Below are 23,128 nucleotides of genomic sequence, written 5' to 3'. Positions count from 1 at the left end.
GGAGAAAAGAATGGACAAACCTTGGTCTGAGCGGCATTAAGTGTATCGGCAGCCATTTTCCGAAGGCAAGAAACAACATCTTCATTGTTAGATGCCAAACATCTAACTTCGTTGGCCAAAAATCGGACCTGATCCTGAGCGCTTCTCTCACTGATGACCAACATCGGGGAAAAGGCAGAACCTCCCTAGAAGAAAAATATCAATCACGGCTTAACAATGTATTCACCTGTACAACGTGATGAGTGTCCCCTACAAGGGAATACAGGTGTTTAAAATGCAATTAAGATGGTATATACACATTTTGCATTCCATTAAGTAAAAACCAAAGCAATATTGGGGCAAAATGTTAATTCTGGAGTAATCACTGCGGAAGTTCCTTTAAGAGAGGAAAAAAAGGACAGAGTGATTAGGTTTAAATTGATTAGGTGTAAAAGTTGCAATTTTGCGTAAAAAAAAACAATATCCCCCCCCCAAATATGAACATATGAAATATTAGGGTACATGAAGCACCGTCTCCATGGCTCTTGTATTTTGTGTTATGTCACTTATTAAAGCCGGTTTTGCGTGAATCCCTAGAGGGTTATAGTTATGAGTCAAACGAAATATTTTATCTTAACCTCAAATCATGAAACAAAGTTTACAAAGCACAAAAAAAATTGTCTTTCCAGAGACTTTTTAAAAGCTGGATCTCTGTCGGTGACGTCAGTTGTGTCCATTAAATGTACATCTTTGATGAGGAGAGGAGGAGAGGGTTACTGCAAAAGCTACAGGAGAGGAATGATCACATCTTCAGGAGTCTAAATGGAGGCCCCTGTGTTGGGGGGGATGTGGCTCGAGGTGGGAAGTGACCAGATCAGGTACAGATGTATGGTGTTAGAGTGAATGTGTGTGTGCGTGTGTGCATGAGGGCGTTGGAGCAACTAAGCTCATCAATCAGTCGGTAGGGATCTATTTCATAGCCCCTTTGTGGCTGTATTGGACATGGCCTATAGAGACAGGGACGCCGGGCTACCCCTGCAGGCTGCCTATGGTACAAATGCCACCATCCTGAGGGAAGCCACAAGCATGCAGGTAAGTTGAAAAGCAGTATATAGGAAACACTCACAAGTGTGTCCAAGATTTATTTACCTGTTTATACGCGAAGAAAATAGATTTTTATTGCCTGTTCTGGCGCCATGACCTGACAATTTGTGGAGAGAAGTGCCGGTTATCTTTTAGATTTGCGTAAAGGTATATAGGGCCTCATGCTTCATTTTAATGTGTAAAATGTTATTACAAATATCAGTTATATTAATACCCCAGATCTTTTTGGAACCTTGTAACCCCCCTCTGTTTGCTGGGAAGTCATCGTGAGAAAACACAAGCCTTCCAGCTCTCAGATTTGTCTCTCATGACAGTTACTTGATGTTGTTATCTGCAACCCAACAATACCCCAAGTTTATCTTGATAAGGTTTGCATCAATAATACACAGGAGGTGAATATCTGCACCTACAATGGTCCAGTTTCCAGTGAAATAGTCGTAAATGTGTGTTTGCATAGACTCGATGTGGAAACCGAGAGTTCTGCATTCTGATGATGTGTAACAATGTTTCTTCAACCACATTGATGAAATATAACAAAATCAAATAATTAACAATAAGTGTAAAGTAAAGTGCAACTTATAACACACCTCGTGAAAAAAACACTCTAAATTTCCACTAAAATAATACAAATAACAATAAACATCAATGTGCAAGCGCACATGCCCCAATACACAACCTTAGAGTAAATCTGTATATATACTTGCATAAAATGTGGTATAGACCTCTCTTTTAGCCCTGTAAATTGAGACACAGAGAGATCATAGTGTAACCCATAAATGCAGTAATGATTGTAATGGGGCATAGAATAGACTCACATGGGATAGAGCCGTGAACAGGCTCTATATAAACAGCTCCAGGTGCCCATTTGTGGTGTAAACGAAAGGATGCCTTCCTTCTGAACCCACTCCAGGTAGGAAATTCTGGATTCTGGATTCTTTTATTATTGAAATAAGGAAAACTAGGTATAAAAACCTATATTTCCCCAAATATAAAATATTAAACTCCCAACCTTTGATCTAGAGCATGATACATTTATGATCTCACTATGATCTCTCTGTGTCTCAATTTACAGGGCTAAAAGAGAGGTCTATACCACATTTTATGCAAGTATATATACAGATTTACTCTAAGGTTGTGTATTGGGGCATGTGCGCTTGCACATTGATGAAATAGTCTAGGCCACCCCACTATAGAAGAAAGATTATTCAAGTTCTTTATTCATTCTTCTTCTTCAAAAAAAAAAGCAATTATCTGAGGTAGAAGCTGCAGCACAGAAAATGCCCTCCTCCTCCTATGGTTGAGAGATCAAAGGCAGTGCTTTCCATTACTGCCCGCAGCTGTGCCAGAGCTGGAGCTGACTGATGATAACTATATCTACAGCTCTATTTACACCACCGTACTGTAAATGTTTGGGGTCACTTTTTCATGGAAAACAAGGACATTTCTGGCTGTAACATAATTGCAAAAGGGTTTTCTAACCATCAATTAGCCTTTTAAACTTAATCTTGGATCGGCGAACACAGCGTGCCATCGGAACACAGGAGTGATGGGAGTGATAAAGGGCCATCGGAACACAGGCGTGATGGGAGTGATAAAGGGCCATTGGAACACAGGAGTGATAAAGGGCCATTGGAACACAGGAGTGATGGGAGTGATAAAAGGCCATTGGAACACAGGAGTGATGGGAGTGATAAAGGGCCATTGGAACACAGGAGTGATGGGAGTGATAAAGAGCCATTGGAACACAGGGGCGATGGGAGTGATAAAGGGCCATTGGAACACAGGAGTGATGGGAGTGATAAAGGGCCTCTGTACGCCTATGAAGTGATTAGATTAAAAATCAGCCGTTTCCAGTTACAAGTCATTTCCAACATTAACCCCGTCTGCGCTGGATTTCTGATTCATTTCATGTTATTTTAATGAACAAATTTTGCTTTCATTCCTAAAACCAGAACATTTCTAAGTGACCTTCAGTGTACTTTGCCATATTTGTTCTGAAAAGCAGCAGTGTAATTGAGAGTAAACCTATTTTACATATTTAAGACTCAATTACTACATGAATGGATACATGAATACATAGTGATAAAAAAAAGAACCAAATGGCCAATTCTGTCTCCCATTTTGAGTCACTTTTCACGTATTAACATACCTGGGATCTCTCCAGGTTTCTTTTGGAGACTCCGGGTGAATAGACACTTCTTTATTCTGCAGGTTGTGGCAGTGAATACCCGGGTCACGGGAGAACCGTTTCATCACACTGACTCCCAGCCTTATTACCCTTCCCACCTCTATGCAAATTTAATGTGTTTGGGGCTGTGCCCTTCCATGTACATAGCCGCTGCCCCCCCCCATATACTTGGCTAGCCCCACCTTCTTATGCAGATAATCCTGCCAATCACAAAACCACTCTCCTTGAATTATGTGGGCTCCTAGAAGCCAGATCCTGCAGGTTCCCAAGTATGATTAATTCCTTAGAACAGGATTACTGAATTCCATTACTGTCTTTGCCTGTTACTACTACCAACAGGACAAATCAGTTAAACTAACCAGCCAATCAGAAAAAGGCACGATTTTATCAGAGAGAATCTAAGCGATTTCTCTTCCATCATACAATATCAACATTCTGTGATTGACCCGGAGTCTCCGGGTAAAGCTTTGCTTCCCCAGGCCTCCGGGTCACTTTCCTCTATTGGCAGCAGGACCCATAAAGAAGCCTGTGTCTAGCCCAGCCCTGTACGCATCTAGCCCCTCCTCCTTGTGTGGTTAGCCCCACCCCTGCTCAAGCATCTCCAGTTCCACACAAAAACTAACATATGTTTTAGTTCTTTCCATGTACCTGGAAAGCTATGCTAGCGATAACTTTGTTTAAAATAAAAATAAAAAATATAAAGTTATTTGTGTCCAGACATTAATTCCCACCAATTGGCTTTTTTGGGATATTGAAAGAGGATTTAAATATAACCTAATTTGCATGTTATAATATATTGTACCAATAAGAATAATAGAAATGATTCTTAAAGTTGGGGTTATTCAAGGTCACAGCATTTTGGTAACAGCTGATATTTTTAGACATATTTTTAGAACTCCTCACCATTTTTTTTTCAACCCCAAGTTATATTTTTAGCCTGTAACACGTAATATGCAAAACTAAATCCGCATCTGTGGCAAACAAGCTTCTGTTTAAATGTTGGTGTTCTATGTGCTTCTTACGCTTCGTAGTTTCCTTATCGAATGTGCAGGTAGCACAGGGATGGATTGTAAGCTCACAGGCGGAGCCCTAAAAGCCAGGAACCTTGTATAAAAGTACCATAAAGCTAGAAGGCCACTCATGGGCCGGGTTGTCAACACCCGATGTGTCTGTATCTGTTAATGTATATTTGTTATGTATGTGTTAACTGCCCCACTTCATTTGTACAGCGCTGCATAATTTGTTGGTGCTCGATAAATAATAATAATAATAAAAATAAAATAATGGATTCAACAACTCCATATTACTGATCCAACACTGGCCATTTTTATCATAATTCAATACATTAATTAAAACCACCTATACTGTGTGGGGGTTAACAATTACTGTAATTGTGTTGGAGATTTTTAGTTCAAACATTACAGAAGCTGAAATTGGTGGAAACATGGCCAGGCTGGAGAAGAAGAGCAGCCCTGGCTCCATACTCCAGTGCTGCAGTGCGGGGTCATCGGCTAGATATGCCCAGCCGTACACTGCGTGAGCATAAGTGCACAACGAGCGGCCACGCTTAAGCCGTTTGGCCTGGGCCCCCACGTCATAACCAGTCTGGCCCTGAAGGCGTTTGCCCCCCTGGCCACTAGGCATTTGCCCGGTCTGCCAGGTGGCCAGGCTTAGGTGGCAGTCTGTGGCAGAGCCACCAATATTTAATCAACTTCCTGTCCTGAAGTTCTCATCCAAACAAAGGCTCCTCTCAAAGGCTGTCTCAACCAATAAGCCACAATCAGCAACTTCATATGGGAGAGATAACTTAATGAAGAGTAATAATTTTTTTGGCTTTGGTTACCTTGTTATTCACTTAATAAATGCCTGTCTGATATTCCAGTATTTTCCCTAAAAAATACCCAACCACAAAAATCATATTTTCTGACGCTGACAGCCTTTACTTTTAAGTAGAACAGAATCGAAAATATCTTAATATACTTTTTTTAAGTTAGCCACTTCCTGCAAGTGCGTTTTCTGATAATGTTTAAATAAGGAACAGTCCCATGTTTTCAATATGGCCAGTTTACCGAACGCTTTTATATATATTATATATATTATTAACCCCTTAAGGACAATGGGCTGTCCCTAAACCCATTGAAAACAATGCATTTTGAGTCCGTACATGTACGGGCTTTGTCATTAAGGGGTTAACATTGTAAGCTTGCAAGCCGGGCTCTCTCCACCTAATGTATCGATTTGTCTTAGTCCGTCAATTCTCATCTTGTCAGATCCCTTGAATATATGGATTGTATTAAGCGCTGCGTAAACTGTTGGCGCTATATAAATAAAAGATAATAATAATAATAATATAGAAAGCAGAGCACCTTTCAGGAAAGAAGGGTGGAAACAAGGACAGGAATCCTATAAGCATCGCCCCATGCCCTGTGCTCTGTTTATATATAAGTTTATGTACCAGCACCTCTATTACAGAGAGCCTATACAAATAAGTACTAACCTCTTTTTAAAAACATTAATTTGTAAGAAACACTTTCTCCTGCAGGACATTATTATTTGATATATTTTTTATATATGTTTTTTACTTCTTAAGAAACTCTTAAAATGAGGAAGAACAAACCTAGCAATAGCCTCTTAGTTATATCTTAGTACAGACAATGGGCTCCATTTCCTGATTCTAAACTCTTGACTTTTGCTGAAATAAAAAATTCTAATAAGTAGGTAATTATAACCCCATGACAGAATGCAAAAAAAACAATCACTAATCACTCAAATGCATGTACATAGTTAGCCAGACTTTCAGAACCTCAGCCCAGTTTAGGCTGATTCCACATAGATCAAAGGAAATGTTTTTGTTAATGCAGGTCATTGCCACAGAAGAAGCTCATTGCAGCTAATGTGGTACTAGCAGTAGTGTCAGTAGTTACTTGTGTCCTAATGCTTATTTTGATGCCTGTTTAACCCCTGTGTTAAACTGATGTACGTGTTTTACCTTTGCAGGTAATATTATCTCTCAACCAATATACATACACTCTAAAAAAAAACCTCTAAAAATATTGGGGTGAACTGAAAATATATAATTAGATAAGAAGCCATCCCTATTGAGGTCAGTGTAATAAATAATAATTAGTGTGGGTAATAAATAAGTCTATGTAACTCGTAATTCACTGGCATATAATAGTGCAAGAGTGATACAGCAGTATTCTTTTTGGTGTTTTCATATTGATTTCAATACATTATTTTTAGAGATCACAATCTGGAAGCCACAACCACAATTTTGGGCCAAGTCAGGGAGATGAATGGCGAACCATGCATTTCCACAGATAATACTAATTAAGGTGTAAATGGCCCTGAATTGAGACCCAAACGAGGAAGTAAGCCTCAAAGGGGTTAAACTGGTTTTCCATCTTCTGTGGTTCGTTTACACAGTTTCACAACTTTCTGACGATCATTCAAATAGAACGCATTGCACCCAAAACTATAGTCAAATAGATTATTCACAAGAAAATGTGATCTAAAATTCTATAATCTGCATATTCCTAGTGGTCTGTTGCCAAAAAATATGAGAAAAAACATGCCGTATTGGCTCAGATATAGGCCGCCCCCATATATAGGCCGCACCCTAAAAGTTTGGTGCTTTTTTAAAGAAAAAAACATGCTGCCACTCTGTCTTCCCCCCCCCGAGATATGCTGCCACTGTCCTCCTCCTCCCCCCCGAGATATGCTGCCACTGTCCTCCTCCTCCCCCCCCCGAGATATGCTGCCACTGTCCTCCCCCCCCTGTGATATGCTGCCACTGTCCTCCTCCTCCCCCCCGAGATATGCTACCACTGTCCTCCTCCTCACCCCCGAGATATGCTGCCACTGTCCTCCTCCTCCCCCCCGAGATATGCTGCCACTGTCCTCCTCCTCCCCCCCCCGAGATATGCTTCCACTGTCCTCCTCCTCCCCCCCCGAGATATGCTGCCACTCTGCCCCCCCGACTTACCAGAGCAGACTCCCGGGTGTCTTGCGGGGCCGGCGGGGGACATCTACGCAATACGGATGTTGTATATGCGTATTGCGTAGATTTCCCCTGCCGGCCCCGCAAGACACCCAGGAGTCTGCTCTGGTAAGTCTTGGGGGCAGAGGTAAAACGCATATCGTGCGGACGGTCACCGGCTACGGCGATGCGGGTAAACAACCTCCGCAGCCGGTGACCGTCCGCACGATGCGCTTAGACAACCTCCCTTGCCGGCACCCCCCCCGTGGAAAATGCTGGCAGGGGAGGCTGTCTGAGCACATCCGAGAGTAGGATGCAGGTCCCCTGCACCGCTGCGGGGGATCTGTATCCTAACCCCGCTGCCCTGCCGCTAGACCCCGAATATAGGCCGCACCCCCACTTTAAAGACTTAAAGTTGGGGGAAAAAGTGCGGCCTATATTCGAGCCAATACGGTATTCACGGCACTGGTATATTTTTTTGTTAAGTTACCCAGATAATGTATGGAGTGCAATCAAAAATATATATTCTCAAATATTTCTCAGAACACTACTTTCTAATAGCTCTTACTCGTGTGCATCTAGGTTCTTGTCCCAGAAATAGAAGATGAACAATTCCTTCATTCTTAAAAACCAAATAACTAAAAAATACTACTAATAATAATAAGAAAAACATAACAGTAAACACACCGGGAAACTACTTCAAAGAGATAGCCCTGAGACTCTTGAAGCTGCTTTTCCACTTGACATTTTTTTCACCCAGCTTCCCTAAATATGTAAATGATAATTTTCTACTCGTGTATTTGCATTTAAAAAAATACTAGCTGTTTTTTAAAATAATGTAGGTTTTTTTAGTCGTTCTTTGACTGAAAACCTTTCATCTGGGCCCTATAATTTGTTCCCTCTGCTCTGCACTGGCTGTCAATTTCTGACATCACAGATGACGCATTTGCTTGAAGTTCTATTCGTTTAAAGGGGGCTGGGGGGGGTTGTAGGTCGGACCGCTGTGATGTAATGCATAGAGGAGCAGCTTTGGGGGAATGGCAGAACTCTGTTGCTAAGCGGCTCTAATATCTCAATAAACCTTTTAATTTAATTTTAAGGGACAGGGAGCATTGAGGAGACAATAAAATGGCAGCAAAGTTTCTGTTACTTCGCTTTACATGATGCAGCATGTATCTGGTGATCTTTTAAGAGGCACCTTAGATGGAACAGCACCCTTAAAACCCCATCACAAGGTTATATTGTGCTGCCTTGTTAATCTGGGCAACCAAACGGTTTCAATATCATTCTTTCTGAAAACCATAAACTGTCAGGAGGTAGAGATATACACCTGTATTGTCAGGAGGTAGAGATATACACCTGTATTCAAGCAGGGAATTTAAAATTCCCACAAACTGTGAGAAACGTACCTGTTGTGAAGTTCGTATGTCATTAAATCAGAGCAGAAAAACTACTACACAAACTGTAGTTATATATATATATATATTTTTTTTTTAATTTTTTTTTATAGGAAATTAAAAAATACTACAGGTGTTGATGACCCGGACCTGACGAGTTTACAGATTAAAAAAAGAAAAAGCCACCTGTGTTAAAAACATTTAGTCTTATATCAACATGCGCTGGTCAAGTTTGAGGCCAGTTTTGCCCTTTAACCCCTTCATGACAAAGCCCGTACAATGCATTGTTTTTAATTGGTTTAAGGACAACCCATTGTCCTCAGTGTTAATGTTAATAAAACCTACTGCCCAGTCACCCCATCGCTAAACAGCACATTCTGCACCATTCAAAGACCAAAGTCTTTTTCTTTATTGATTGGTGTCATTTTAGTGGTCATTTTTTTGCTCTACTTGAATATATTAAATGTGAAAAGAAAAAAAAAAACAACTAAATTTTCCTGTATCAAAAAACCAAGAGCTGAGGAACATCAACAAATACTTCTGTAAAGTGGGCTTAATTAAAGCAGTTCCGCTTAGTTATTGAGTAACACATCAAACGCAAAGAAATTTGGCAAAAAAACTAGAAAATATGTTGCAATTTTGATAAAAAAATTTGAAACGGTTTAAGGAAAATATGTCAGCAGTGTGTGGTGGGACAAAGAGTCCTACACAAAAATGTATCAACATGCTTTATTTATTAGCGCTTGCCGTGATGAATGTCCTCGCTGGAGACAAAGTCAGATAATATATCTACAATTAATAAATATTCTGATACATCGTGCAAAAAAATGTGCTTTTTAATTTATTTCTTTTTATATTCTTTTAAGTTGAATAATACTTCGAAGTTTCTTAAAAATGATACTAACATACAAATGATATAATACTAAATACCATTTTGGAAAAATACCAAATAATAATAAATACCATGTTAGAAAAATACAAATAATATTAAATACCATGTTGGAAAAATCACTAGGAATCTATAATTTATAATTTAAAATAATTTTCAAAATTCAGAACTAATTAAACAAAAACGCCACCTTTTTAGCTTGGAAATAAAACTACATTAAAACATAATTTTATTTAATTGAATAATAAAAAGAAACCTGAGCCAATTGTTTGTTCCGAAATCATTTTTTTAAAGTGTGTTTTATTCTAATTTTTATCGTTTTAAACCAGGGTACCGCACTCCCATTGCTTGGTGTATATCTTTAGGGTTTTAATGTTACAGATATAATCCCAAATTCCCTTTATTGAACTTCTACATTACAATAAACCCCCAGTTTCCACCCACAGGAAAAACAGTTCTCCAAGTGGGTGACATTACATGGTTTTATAAGCGGCGGCCTACTTTAGATAATTGTTGCTAAAAAAAAACAAAAAACAGAAACAGTATGTTTTAGGTGGGGTAGTTTCCATCTACAAGTCCTGAATCCTGAATCAGATGTAATGTAATGTGCTCTGTTTAATAAAATTACTCATGGTTTTAATGACATTCTCACTGCGGTCATCACAGACATATGTCAGCCCCTAATTTTCCTGTAAGAAGTCACTTTGCATTGCTAAAAAAATGAGCATGCATGTGTAATTGTGTGTGTGTGTGTGTGTATGTGAGCAGGGATGTGTAATTGTGTGTGAGCATGGATGTGTAAGTGGGGTGAGATAGAGTGTGTGTTGGTGTGTATGAGTTAGTGTGTGTAATTTATGTGTGTGTGTGAGCAGGGATGTGTAATTGTGTGTGAGAGCAGGGATGTATAATTATGTGTGTGTGTGTGTGTGTGTATGTGAGCACGAATGTGTAAGTGGGGTGAGATGTAGTGTGTGTTAGTGAGTATGAGTTAGGGTGTGTAATTTATGTGTGTGTGTGAGCAGGGATGTGTAAATTGGGTGAGATAGAGTGTGTGTTAGTAAGTATGAGTTAGTGTGTGTAATTTATGTGTGTGTGTGTGTGAGCAGGGATGTGTAATTGTGTGTGTGTGTGATAGCAGGGATGTGTAATTGTGTGTGTGAGAGAGCAGGGATGTGTAATTGTGTGTGTGTGTGAGCAGGGATGTGTAAGTGGGGTGAGATAGAGTATGTGTTAGTGAGTATGAGTTAGTGTGTGTAATTGTGTGTGTGCGTGAGCAGGGATGTGTAATTGTGTGTGTGAGAGAGCAGGGATGTGTAATTGTGTGTGTGTGCGTGAGCAGGGATGTGTAATTGTGTGTGTGAGAGAGCAGGGATGTGTAATTCTGTGTGTGTGAGCAGGGATGTGTAAGTGGGGTGAGATAGAGTGTGTGTTAGTGAGTATGAGTTAGTGTGTGTAATTTGTGTAAGTGTATTTATTTTTGGGTAGCAATTGCTAATGTGAAACAATATGATGATAACATTTTAAATCATATCTGATGGAGTAACCTGCGTAGACAGAAATTCCACCTGAAGAACAGACCTCTGAGGCGTCTAAAGCGTATCTTTTTCCTATGATGGCCCAATACAAGGGGTTCTAAAGGTCATTTTACTTACCTAGTCCTGTGTTGAAAGCTATAGAGGGGTTAGCCCCCGTTTTCACGAAGAGAAAAAATGAAATATAAAGAAAAAATATATATTTTGGATGTTTTTCTGTAAAAAAAATGTGGAATTGCTAGCGCGGACTAGTGGAATAATATTCTGCACCAGAACCACGTTGAGACCATAACCCCGGTGCTGCGGCACAGATTGTGCTGCGAGGAGTTTTTTTTGTGATCGTGGTGTGAAGGCCGCTCGCATGAAACACGAAAAAATATGTAAAAATAAGGAGTTGAGTAATCATGCGATTAACAAAGAGAAATGAATTGCAGACTTTCTGTCCCGACAAATTGTGAATATTTTTCACATGACACGCCGACGGGCTGCGTGTTGCCGCATCATAAGGTCCAACCAGATGGCTGGACGGAATCATAGAAACGTAGAATTTTTCCGTCAGATCAGACCCGTTCTCCCCGTCTATTCGCCCGTTTTTCCTGCTGTAAAGACTCAGATCGGTTGTTGGTCTCGTCTTAGACTTAGGAGCCGTATGCCTATCCCATGCGTGTTTCCGTGCCCCCAAGTTATATTGAGATCCCTACGTCTTTCCTGATAATGAACGGCCGAGGAGCCCCTTGGATGAAGACCAAGGTGATGAAGATTGAAATTGCTGGGAATGGTCCGATAACAGGCCACGGTTAGTCTAAAAAAAAGCTAAAGCTAAAAAAAAAAAGTTAGTCTAAAAAAAAGCTAAAGCTAAAAAAAAAGTTTCTTTTTACTGTATATTTGAAATAATAATGAATTAACGTGGGAATAGAGCTATTCTTATCAGCATTTCTGGGAAATATTAACCCTCTAATAGCCCATCGTGAATACTCTATGATGCGCCTCGCCAAACGTGTTCACCAGTTCACACCAATACCCTCTTTTCTTCTTAAAGCTGTTTTTAGCCTTGCTTTTGAAACATACATTAATATCCCACTTATATTTTTGATAGACATTATCTTTTTTTGCATAATCTAAATTCAAATACTATTTTTTTTAAAGTAGGGAAATACTTAAAGGGACCCTCCAGCCATCACATATACTTTAAGGCACATGATGAAAGGTCCCTTTAAGCTTACGTGGCCCCCCATTTGCAAGTGCATGGGGGGGGGTTTGTCACAATCCGCCATCTGCCCGCCAGCTGGTTATCACGCCGGAGATGTGTTCGGCCGACTGCATGTCCTCACACGTGATATACTTACCCCCCAATCAGCTCCGGCGATTGGCTCTTACGAACGTTGCAAGCTGGTTCAGAACCCCTTGCTCATGGCCAATGGGGGATCATCCCTGCCAATGATTGGCTGTTTAAATCCGGCAATAAGTGGTGCAAGGAAGGGATGGGAAGCTGCAGCTTCTCCGCAAATTAAATATCTTTTTTTTTGTTGTTGTTAAAAGGGCACTCTAGGACACTGTAGAGACCCTATAAATAATATTATGGTTTCCTGGACAAAATTGCAACAGAGGTGATCATTTTAATGAATAAACAGGAACTCGCTTTCTTTGCAAGAACTGAAAACTTTCCTTACAGAAGCAGAGGAAGTTTGCGGCTCTGTATTTTAACCGTCGTTCTACTTGACTGTGTGACATTCATAACAGTGAGCGCGGCTCGGACGCTGATATGACGGCACCAGGGAGCCTGGAACACACACCATGATCTACTGACATGGAACATATTCAGGTAAAAATACAATAATACAAAACATCGACATTTATGGAAAGATATATATATTTATTTATATATTTATATGAAGCTGTGGCAGTTATATTTTTTTATTTATTATTTATTTTACGTGTGCAATGTTTGGTCTTGGAAGACCTTTTTTTTCATTTCTGTACTAATATTGCAAATATTTTCAAAAATATGATGCATAACTAGTGAGATTATAATTTTTTTTTAAATTTTAAGAAATATATATTTTTATCTTTAAAGAAAGGCAGATAAATAAAATGCACAAAAAAAGGGTCCGACGATGTCCAAAATAGAAACACAGAATTCAATGGCAGATTAGAACCATTTGACCCAAATAGTCTGCCCTTTATTCCTGCTGTAAAATCGCAAATATTTATTGGGGATTTTTTAGACAATACGCAACATCTCTGATTTTACGTAAAAATTTGTTATGAAATAGAGAAATTGCTGTAATATGGAAACAAATGCAAGAAACGTATACTCTATACATTTGCTTGCAATTGCCATGGAAGTGCAATATATTGGACCGCCTTAAGCTCTATAAGAAAAAAAAACATATTCCAAGCAAAGTTTAAAAACCCTTAAAAGGAAAGAATTTATACCCAACTGTGCATATAAACAGAATGTGACAGCAGATAACAAAACTATTCGGCCTATCTAGTATCTCTACTTTTCCTCTATAAAAGCCTCAAACTTTACTCGGTTCGTGGTCGTATACTCACAATAGTCTTATGTTTATACCATGCATGTATGTACTTAATTGTTGAAAAATCTTAAAGTGCTCTACAGTTGACATATATATAAAGTGGAGATACAATAAGTACAGTCGCACCGTATTAACTTCTACCACTTCTGCTAAGAGGCTGTTCCACTTATCTACCATCCTCCCAGGAAAGTAAAACTTCTTTACATTCCATCTAAGCCCCGGGCCCTCTAGTTTTAGATTACCGTCTCTTGTCCTAACATTTCTCCTCCTTTCAAATAAACTTCCCTCCTGTACTTTTAATCCCTTTAATGTTTCTATCACATCTCTTCTCTCCCCCAAGCCGGACATATAAATTTCCCTTAGTCATTCCGTATAAGTCTTCTCCTGCAAACCATTTTAGAAGCCCCTCTCTAAACTCTCTCCAATGTGTCGATATCCTTCTGGAGATGGGGGTCTCCAGAGCTGTCCCCAATACTCTAGATGAGATCTGACCGGAGATCTGTAAAGTGTCAGAACCTCCTCCCTCTTCCTGCTATTTATGCCACCAACCATACACCCCAGCACCCTGCTCTGTGACATGTGGGGACACGAGTGTTTCCGATACATCAATCTGGTTAAATATACGACACCAATGAAAAACCAGACCGCTAAAGTCCACAATTCAAGACACAGAGCATCGATAGCACCAGCCTGTTTTTGCAGGTCTCTTAATAATGTTTGCATGTCTAAAGTGGCTTCTTATTGTGCAAAAAACTTCTGTAAGTAGCTGACCCACTTCCCCATTTTAATCGGGATGTAGAATCATTAAGAACAGAAATTTCTAAATATCAAGAACAGAAACAATCGTAGCCTGTTTCCAAAAGATAACCACGTAGCTGTTTGGGGACAGAGTTACTCAAGGCTATGTGGTTATTCAGATGGAACTATCAGACATGAGGAAGAAGAGTTATGTTTCAAAAAGGGATCCTGGGGCCATTTTATCCATTTTAGTAAATATATCCACAGTTATTGACAGCACAATCTGGGTAGGATCGTTAGGGTTATGTAACCCTATTGCCCAATTTCCTTTTGGAGTCAAGAAGGAATTTCCCCCCTGATAGCAGAATTCAAAATAACTTAATTAGGTTTTTTTGCCTTTTTTTTTTAATCAAGAATAGGAAGGTTAGGGAGAAGGGTTGAACTTGATGGACTTAGGTCTTTTTTCAACCTTATGTACTATGTAACTATAACATGCATAAAAAAGCGATCTTGGTGCAAAGGTTTGAAAGCGACTTTATCACCATAGCAACCAGCAGATATAAGACTACTTTGCAATCAAACTTAAAACCCTGTGAATCCAATAACTTTTTTTAAACTTAAAACCCTGTGACTCCATTCCCCTTAAAGAGTTTCCATAAAATCTAGAATTACTGAAGTTTTCCGAAAGGGCCGGTACAAAATAAAAAAGGCTCAAATTTGTACCAAAAAAAAGTAAAACACAAAACGTATCGTCAGTTTCCGCCATCCATGGGGATTTCCTTCAACAGTCAATCCGGCAGAAATTGAAATGACCGAGAGGTTTTTTTTGGTAATTTTCTAGAAAAAAGTGGAACATTTTAAGGACGTTTGCAAAAAAAAAACTAAACTGATCCCATCCATCTGTAATAATGCAGCATATATATTGGACTACAAAAAAACCCCTATAAACAGATTAATAAACACAGCATAAAACCTTTAACATTTAAACCATATTTTAATAAGAATAAAATATTAATGCTACACCTTTATATCTCTATCAATCTATCTATCTATCTATATTTCTAACATGCCTCCTCCTATGGAATACCATAATGTGGGTTTCCGATATACGTATATTTCTTATTTAATGTTTAAACATAGGTTCATACATGTAGGTTTATTTAGTGCTCTGCGGGTAGGATCAGGCCAATTTGTTGATGTAATGGCACAAGTGAGCTGAAACTTGAGACACCCCCTTCTCGGTCGAGTTGTTCTCATTCATCAATGTATGTTCTTTAGAATGTTGACGTGTAAAATGTAACACGTTCACATATCCGCGCTATGCTGAAGAATCCAAAGGAAAAAAACTTTTCTTTACGCATTCCCCTGCAGAGTTAATAGCCAAAAATAGCGGATATGGGAAATATCGTGAAAAACGCATCGACCAAACTGGATGAGATTACTGCATATCAAACAGGTAAGAACTTTACTTGGTTAACAGAGACCACAATGGTGATTAATTCATTCTCACACAAAGCATCACTCGTAAATACATTCACACCCTACACTGTGTTAGGGTGAGATGGTTTCTGCGGACCACGCGCTTCCATCGCTTGAGGGCCAATAAAAACTTTTTGACCCATCTAGGTTAGGGCGTCTGATTTAGGCTGATACAGTAACTGCCTCTGTTGCTGTTACCTAGGGCAGGATCAGTTGCAGAATATAGGTGACTGCCTGATGGCCGCATAACCACATGGTTCTCTGCCTATGTTTATAAGAAAACGCATGCAGTAGGGGGCGCCAGGGAGACAGTTCGCCTAGGGAGATAGAAACCCTACTAACAAACCTGACGTCCAGGCTTTTACCCTTAAAGGGCCGCTACACCCCTATTGTCATGAAAAATGAATACCATCGTTCAGACTCCAACCCAACACATAAACACATCGGTGTGTACATTCTTAAGTATGCTCCCCGATCTGTAACACTCAAATTTATGTCAATGGGATAGCAGCAGCCAATCGCATGTCTTCTAGCTGAATAATATTATTCAACTAGTATGTGGCTGGTGCTGCTCCCATTGATTTCCTGCTTATACTTCTTGAAGGCCATTGGGGAGGAAGAAGACAAGTCTCATCTTCTAACACCAACAACTAAAGAATGGCCATTTCCATTATATCTTAGATTCTTACATTCCATGTAAACCAAAGTAGGGAAGAAGGTTTAGCCCGATGCCCTCTGTATATAAATGTATCACCAACAATGAAACTGTCAAATAATCAGTAGGGTCTTGAGAGTATCATTTTTTTGGACAATCTTATGTTTGATGCACAAGATAGTATACAGAAGATGATCACAAAATGGAAATATTCTAACCTAATGACAAAAATGTGAGTTCTGACTTCTGACCATCATGTAATCTGATTGGACAGGACTCACTAGAGGTCAGATACATTAAAGAAAATCCTGCCATTTCATCTTTTTTGCAATCTATAGGAGCAGAAAGTGAATTCTTAGCCGTTCTGTGTAATTACCCTTCCACTGATGTGAGTGAACCGATCTTTCACGTTGGAGAAAAGCTGCGGGTCATTTCAGAGTGAGTCTCTTTTTTTGCTGCTGTTTACATTAAATGGTTAAAAATACTCTTAGAAAAATACTGTAAGTTTCCATATTGTTAATTCGTCTACTTTTCCTAACAAGCGTAGCAGAATATTCTTAGGTTCTGTGGGGTTTGAGAACTCTTCTCCTTAATAAGTATTATATGTAAACTCAGGGTCTGCACATCAGACTTTCTGTAAGATGCATAACATATCACTTATTGACGTGCAACACTAGTCAGCTACAGAATTCCTAAAGCTCAAGGCCTCAAGTTTTATGAAACTAAAAATAATTAAGGTAGGGCTATTGAATTTGAGCAGCATGTTTGTGATCAAATATATTATAACAAATAGTAAACCTTTAACCTAAATGTGTTGCAATGTAATAAAAAAAATCTAAAATTCAACAAAAGACAGGAAAATGGTGATCTTGAAATGCTATCCCTAACTACAGAATAAATAAGGGATTTTTTAGTGTATGCGTAACATAAATGCAAGACAACAAGCAAATTGTAAAATAATAATAATATAAAAATAACAATAATAAATAAAAATACATTTATGGGGGAAAAACTAATCTTTGACTTAATTCCACCTCAATAGCAGACACTGTCCACCAGATGGTAATGCAAATTACCGGTAGTACCTCTAGAATATATAACCCCCTCCCCAGGCATTAGGGCTTGCAGGGGGGGGACTAACTATTTTTTTTATAAAATCTGTAAACTCAAGGTTGGTCCAGATAATTTTACTGAATGAATGAATGAAGGTTCAGTCTCTCTGGAACTATTTTATGCTACACGATAGCAAAAGGCGTTTCATTTCTAAAACATGCAACCGGCTCAACTAATGGAAAGTTATCTTCCTGTTATCAATCACACTTAGAAAAACAAAAAACCTCAAAAGGCATAATGCAAATATCAGCGTTCAAATGTGTTTTGCAGAAAGCGCTGCCTCGATTTACTGTAAACCGGAGCTAACACGCATACACGGATACAGCGTTCGCCCCAAACGGTCTTCAAAGATTTACACGCCGGGCCAAGCTAAGATAAAGTTCATGGAAATTTTTTGGGTCCGGCACAGATGGTATCTTGACAACATATGTTTAAAAAAAAAAAATCTAATGTTTTTAAAGAACAGGAAAAACTATATGAACGTCTATGGAGAATAACATTTAACTCTTAAATAGGGCATTGCTTATTATATGTTCGTTCTATGACGGCGAGGTTGAGATCCCCTCTCTGGTACAGAAGGGGTTAAAGGTTGCCCATTTAATGGAAAGAAGAAGAAGAACTCTGTTATGTCTGAAGTCCATGGAGGCTCAACAGGCCCAAAATTTCAAGTCTCTCAGCCTGACCGTCTCAATTAAAAATTAATGAATCTACTGGTTTTCAGGCAATGCTATACAGAATTCCTGGCAAGTTGCGCAGCTCTGCATTAAAACTTAAAAAAAATAAAATTTTGGGGGTTAAGCTCTCCGTTTAACGTGATAAAATACAACCGCAGGAAATACTTCTTGTCCCAACGTACGTTTTATTTGTTTGCAGGGAAGGCGGGTGGTGGAGAGCTGTCTCGCTAAAAACAGGCCGAGAAAATTACATCCCGGGGATATGCGTCGCCAAAGTTTACCACGGGTAAGAGAAATGGATACAGTTATGTTGGTTTCAAAGAAGATGGTGGCTTTAGTCAAAGTTGCTAACTTTTATTGGGTCAAAATATAAAAAAAAAGTTATATGTAATCGCAGAAGCATCCGAGACCTTAGAGGTCTCTTTCTGGCGCACCCTACTCCCGGCCTATTTCCCCTCCAAAAACGGCGTGTGTCTCGCGATGTCCGTGAACATTCCCATCGATGTTTCCGGCGGCTCTGCTGACAGCGTGGGACACACACACCATTTTTGCAGGGCCGTCAGCGGGACCTCCTACCTGCATCCCTCAAGGGGGGCTCCCAGCTCCCGGGTATGGTTATTCACAATTTAAAATGTGAAACTACAGGTTCACTTCCTGAGTTCCTCAAAATTGAATTGCCCCCGACACATAAATATGTGTAAACAGGTATCTCCTTATAGACTGTAATGTTTGACAGTATCCTTCACCTGTATGTCTTAGTGTGTGTTATTGTTAATTTTCTATATTATTCCTCTTAATGTTATTGTTAACTCATCCCATCTTATTGTTCCATGTGCAGATGGCTGTTTGATGGCGTAGGAAGAGAAAAATCTGAAGAACTTCTACAACTTCCAGACACCAAGATTGGAACATTCATGATCAGGCAAAGTGAGACCAAGAAAGGTAATCCTGAACGAGATATACGGTATATACATATAATATCACTCAAAGGTTTGGGGTCACTGAGCTGTTTTCATGGAAAACGAGGACATTTCTGGCTGTAACATAATCGCAAAAGGGTTTTCTAACCATCAATTAGTCTTTTAAACTTAAACTTCGATCAGTGAACACAACGTGCCATTGGAACACAGGAGTGATGGGAGTGATAAAGGGCCATTGGAACACAGGAGTGATGGGAGTGATAAAGGGCCATTGGAACACAGGTGTGATGGGAGTGATAAAGGGCCATTAGAACACAGGAGTGATGGGAGTGATAAATGGCCATTGGAACGGAGGAGTAATGGGAGTGATAAATGGCCACTGGAACACAGGAGTGATGGGAGTGATAAAAGGCCACTGGAACACAGGAGTGATGGGAGTGATAAAGGGCCACTGGAACGCAGGAGCGATGGGAGTGATAAAGGGCCATTGGAACCCAGGAGTGATGGGAGTGATAAAGGGCCACTGGAACACAGGAGTGATGGGAGTAATACAGGGTTTTTGTACGCCTATGAAGAGATTACATTAGAAATTAGCCATTCCCAGCTACAATAGTCATTTACAGCATTAACCCCATCTGCGCTGGATTTCTGATCCATTTCATGTTATTTTAAAGGACGAAATTTGTGTTTCTTTCCAAAACAAGGAAGTTTCTAAGGGACCCCAAATTATATTTATACACACGTACACATTTTTGTGTCTTATGCTGTAGGCCAGTCTAGAATAGGGGCCGACGGGTAGACGGGTAACTCCATTTCTGAATTTGTCTCCTTAATGTAACTATAGCAAGGATCTGAAACTTGTTCAACCTCCTATGAGAAAAAAGGTGTCCCAACCCCTGTGGGCTACGTTACTAAAAATGGTCAATTTTGGTCGTAACAGAAACTGCATTCTTTTACAATCCTGCTTCCTCTTCACTATTTGAAGCTGCAAACTTCCTATAACTATAACGGGTGAACAATTTCACTTCAATAAATGGCTAACATTTTCCTTGCAATAAATCCTGTGTACTTTTGTCGATTCCAGTTTTTTACTCAAAGCTGCAGTTGTGATGTTTATTTCTGTTTCATGCAGGTTCCTATTCTTTATCCGTGAAATACAGACAGATTAAGCATTACAGGATTTTCCGTCTCCCGAACAGCTGGTATTACATCTCCCCGAGGCTCACCTTCCAGTGTCTGGAGCACCTTGTTAATCACTATTCAGGTACGGCCCAAGCTCAGTTCTACTTTCTCGATCGTCTCAGTGCTTTTTCCGCACTATTTTACTGATGTCATAGTTTACAATGTAAACAGTACTGCCATAATGTTACCAAAACACCATGGCGGCACCATAACACCATGGCATGGCCACAAATCTAATCTAATCTATAATGTAATCTATAACTTTCATGTCCTGCTTAGATTAGTCAAATTTGGGGATATGGCCAGTAATGTCTACAGGCATCAGGGTTACTGTAATGATAATGCAAAATTTGCCCATTAAAATAACATTAAATGGAGAAATGCTGGGTAAAAGTGTAAATTACTATTGTGGCTTTAAATGGCTGATTTTTAATGGAATATCTTCATAGGCGTACAGAGGCCCTTTATCACTCCCATCACTCCTGTCTTTTAATGGCCCTTTATCACTCCCATCACTCGTGTGTTCCAATAGCCCTTTATCACTCCCATCACTCCTGGGTTCCAATGGCCCTTTATCGCTCCCATCACTCCTGTGTTCCAATGGCCCTTTATCACTCCCATCACTCCTGGGTTCCAATGGCCCTTTATCACTCCCATCACTCCTGGGTTCCAATGGCCCTCTATCACTCCCATCACTCCTGTGTTCCAATGGCACGTTGTGTTCGCTGATCCAAGTTTAAGTTTAAAAGGCTAATTGATGGTTAGAAAACCCTTTTGTAATTATGTTACAGCCAGAATTTGCCTTAATTTCCATAAAAAATATTTGGGAGATCAGTCACTCTTGCTAATTTATTTCATTCTTGTGATGGACGGATTATCCTGAATGAAGCTAAGGATGGTTTAATAGATAATTATCATTAGGTCGAAGAAGATTCAGTTTGGATCGAGGTAGAGATACTGTGCTGGAACCACAAAGATACCAAAAGCAATTACTTAGACAAAGGTCATGAAAAACATCAAGTAAACCTTCTGTAATCAATAAAATACTCAGAATGTCCAAACCAGCCATCATCTGGTCACGAGCCTAAAAGCGAACGCCTACATTAACAGGCGCCAATGTCCCCAGCGGAGCCAGAATCAAATAAAACATAGATTTTCGGTATACAAAAGAAACGTATGACACCCAATTGTTAAACAGAACATTAGATATGAAGTTCCCTGTAAAAGCTGTGTATCCAGTTCATGTTTTTAGAACCTCACAGAAGAGCAATTATCAGAGCTGCTTTTTTCAGGTTCCTGAAATGTGTCGCCTGGTTCCTTTCTTAGTGATGGGAATATGTTCTACTATAATATAGCAGATAAACATGTTTAATAGTCTCATGTGTTTCCATACAGAGAACTCTGACGGGCTGTGCTGTGTCCTGACTACTCCCTGTCTTACCTATCAGTCCGTGACCCACACAGAATCACTGGAAAGTCACGCGCCACCCGTGGTAAGAAGACGTAGGACCTTTGACTGGAAGAGTATGAAAAGGTGAGTAACACTCGAGAAGCGTTGCGATAACACGTCTGCACAGAGCATCCGCACAAGCATAATACACAGTGCGTCGGCCACACGGAAAACAACCAAGCAGCCCTTAATATGAAGCCCGCGTGAAAAGCATCCAAAAAGCCATTCTTCCCCAAAATTTGCACAATATACCAAGTGTGGCGATGCTAACGCTGTTGGCCATTTTTGTAACTCCATAAAGACAATGAGTAAAATAAAGTGATGAAGACTCTTTTACAAAAGCCTGGGAACTTTCTGGGTTTGACCCGGAGTCTCCGGGAGAAGCTTTGCTTCCTGAGTCTCCGGGTCACTTTCCTCTTTTTCTTTATTTAGCCATAGCTGCTCATGCCCGGTTTTCACACAAAGGCCTGTTTGCATTATTCAATAGCCTTGGAGTTACCTCTTATTAAGTAGATTGTAAGCTCACAAGGGCAGGGCCCTTCTCGTAGCAGTATATATTGCCATGTGCCAAATTATTTGTTGTCAATTTTAATGTTATTTTAGCTGCCCTCCTATAGTAACGGCGCTGTTGGCTCTCCAGAAATATATATATAATGACTCATTAAATGTAACAACTTAATATACGTTAACTCCGTCCTTTCAAATAAAAGGTATTTTTTCGTGTTAATCAAGCATTACATGTAGCTGAATAAAGCTTTAGAATTGTCTAAGGCAGTATGTCATTCTTGACATAATGATGTCATTAGTGAGTTGCAGCTCAACCATACCTGCCTACGCTATGCAATCAACAAATGTGTTATTGCTGCATAGGCCATTGTGCTTGCGGAGTCAACAGAAAGCCATTAGCCAATAACGCGGGCTACATCAAGTTAAGACGTGTTGCTTTTCTTTCTAGAGTCCCGCTGGCGGTGGAAGATACGAGAAATACTTTGGAAACGGATGATACATTTCTCAGCTTTGGCCTCAGAGAAAGCATTGCTTCGTATATCTCCCTGGCGGGAGACGAAGATTTTTCCATGGTTTATGGTGACAAGAAAAAAACGAAACGCCAAAGCCAAGTCATCGCCGGCGTGAACAACCGACTCAGCGTCAGGGCCTTCACAGACGATTATTCTCCAGTCCACACATGAAGATTTTTTATCTCCACCTGCATCGAGTGCCAAAACCAAACCAAAAACACAGACTGAATGGACTGAGATCATCTCGTTAAACATGAGGATATGTCTCCTTCTGGTACAAATATCCATTG

At 39.8% G+C, this 23,128-nt stretch overlaps 2 protein-coding genes across 2 annotated transcripts in view; one reads left to right on the top strand and one right to left on the bottom strand.

Annotated features, from left to right (window-relative positions):
* LOC149305693 (thyroglobulin-like) overlaps positions 1-23,128 on the bottom strand; it is a 90,382-nt gene that overhangs the window by 12,218 nt on the left and 55,036 nt on the right. The window contains exon 36 of the mRNA XM_089477295.1: positions 21-185. Within this exon, the coding sequence (XP_089333421.1) occupies positions 21-185 (165 nt within the window). The remainder of the gene's footprint in view (positions 1-20; positions 186-23,128) is intronic.
* LOC149305694 (src-like-adapter) lies at positions 15,742-23,009 on the top strand. Its single transcript, XM_089477367.1, has 7 exons — positions 15,742-15,802; positions 16,819-16,918; positions 18,467-18,553; positions 19,106-19,209; positions 20,320-20,451; positions 21,765-21,903; positions 22,775-23,009. Exons 1-7 carry the CDS (start codon positions 15,742-15,744, stop codon positions 23,007-23,009), a joined length of 858 nt encoding a protein of 285 aa, XP_089333493.1.

Source organism: Sceloporus occidentalis, unplaced genomic scaffold (genome assembly GCF_023333645.1).
Source record: "Sceloporus occidentalis isolate IW3139 unplaced genomic scaffold, rSceOcc1.0.p SCAF_11, whole genome shotgun sequence".
In the NCBI taxonomy this organism is placed as follows: domain Eukaryota; kingdom Metazoa; phylum Chordata; class Lepidosauria; order Squamata; family Phrynosomatidae; genus Sceloporus; species Sceloporus occidentalis.
This window is presented reverse-complemented; position numbering and strand designations above follow the sequence as displayed.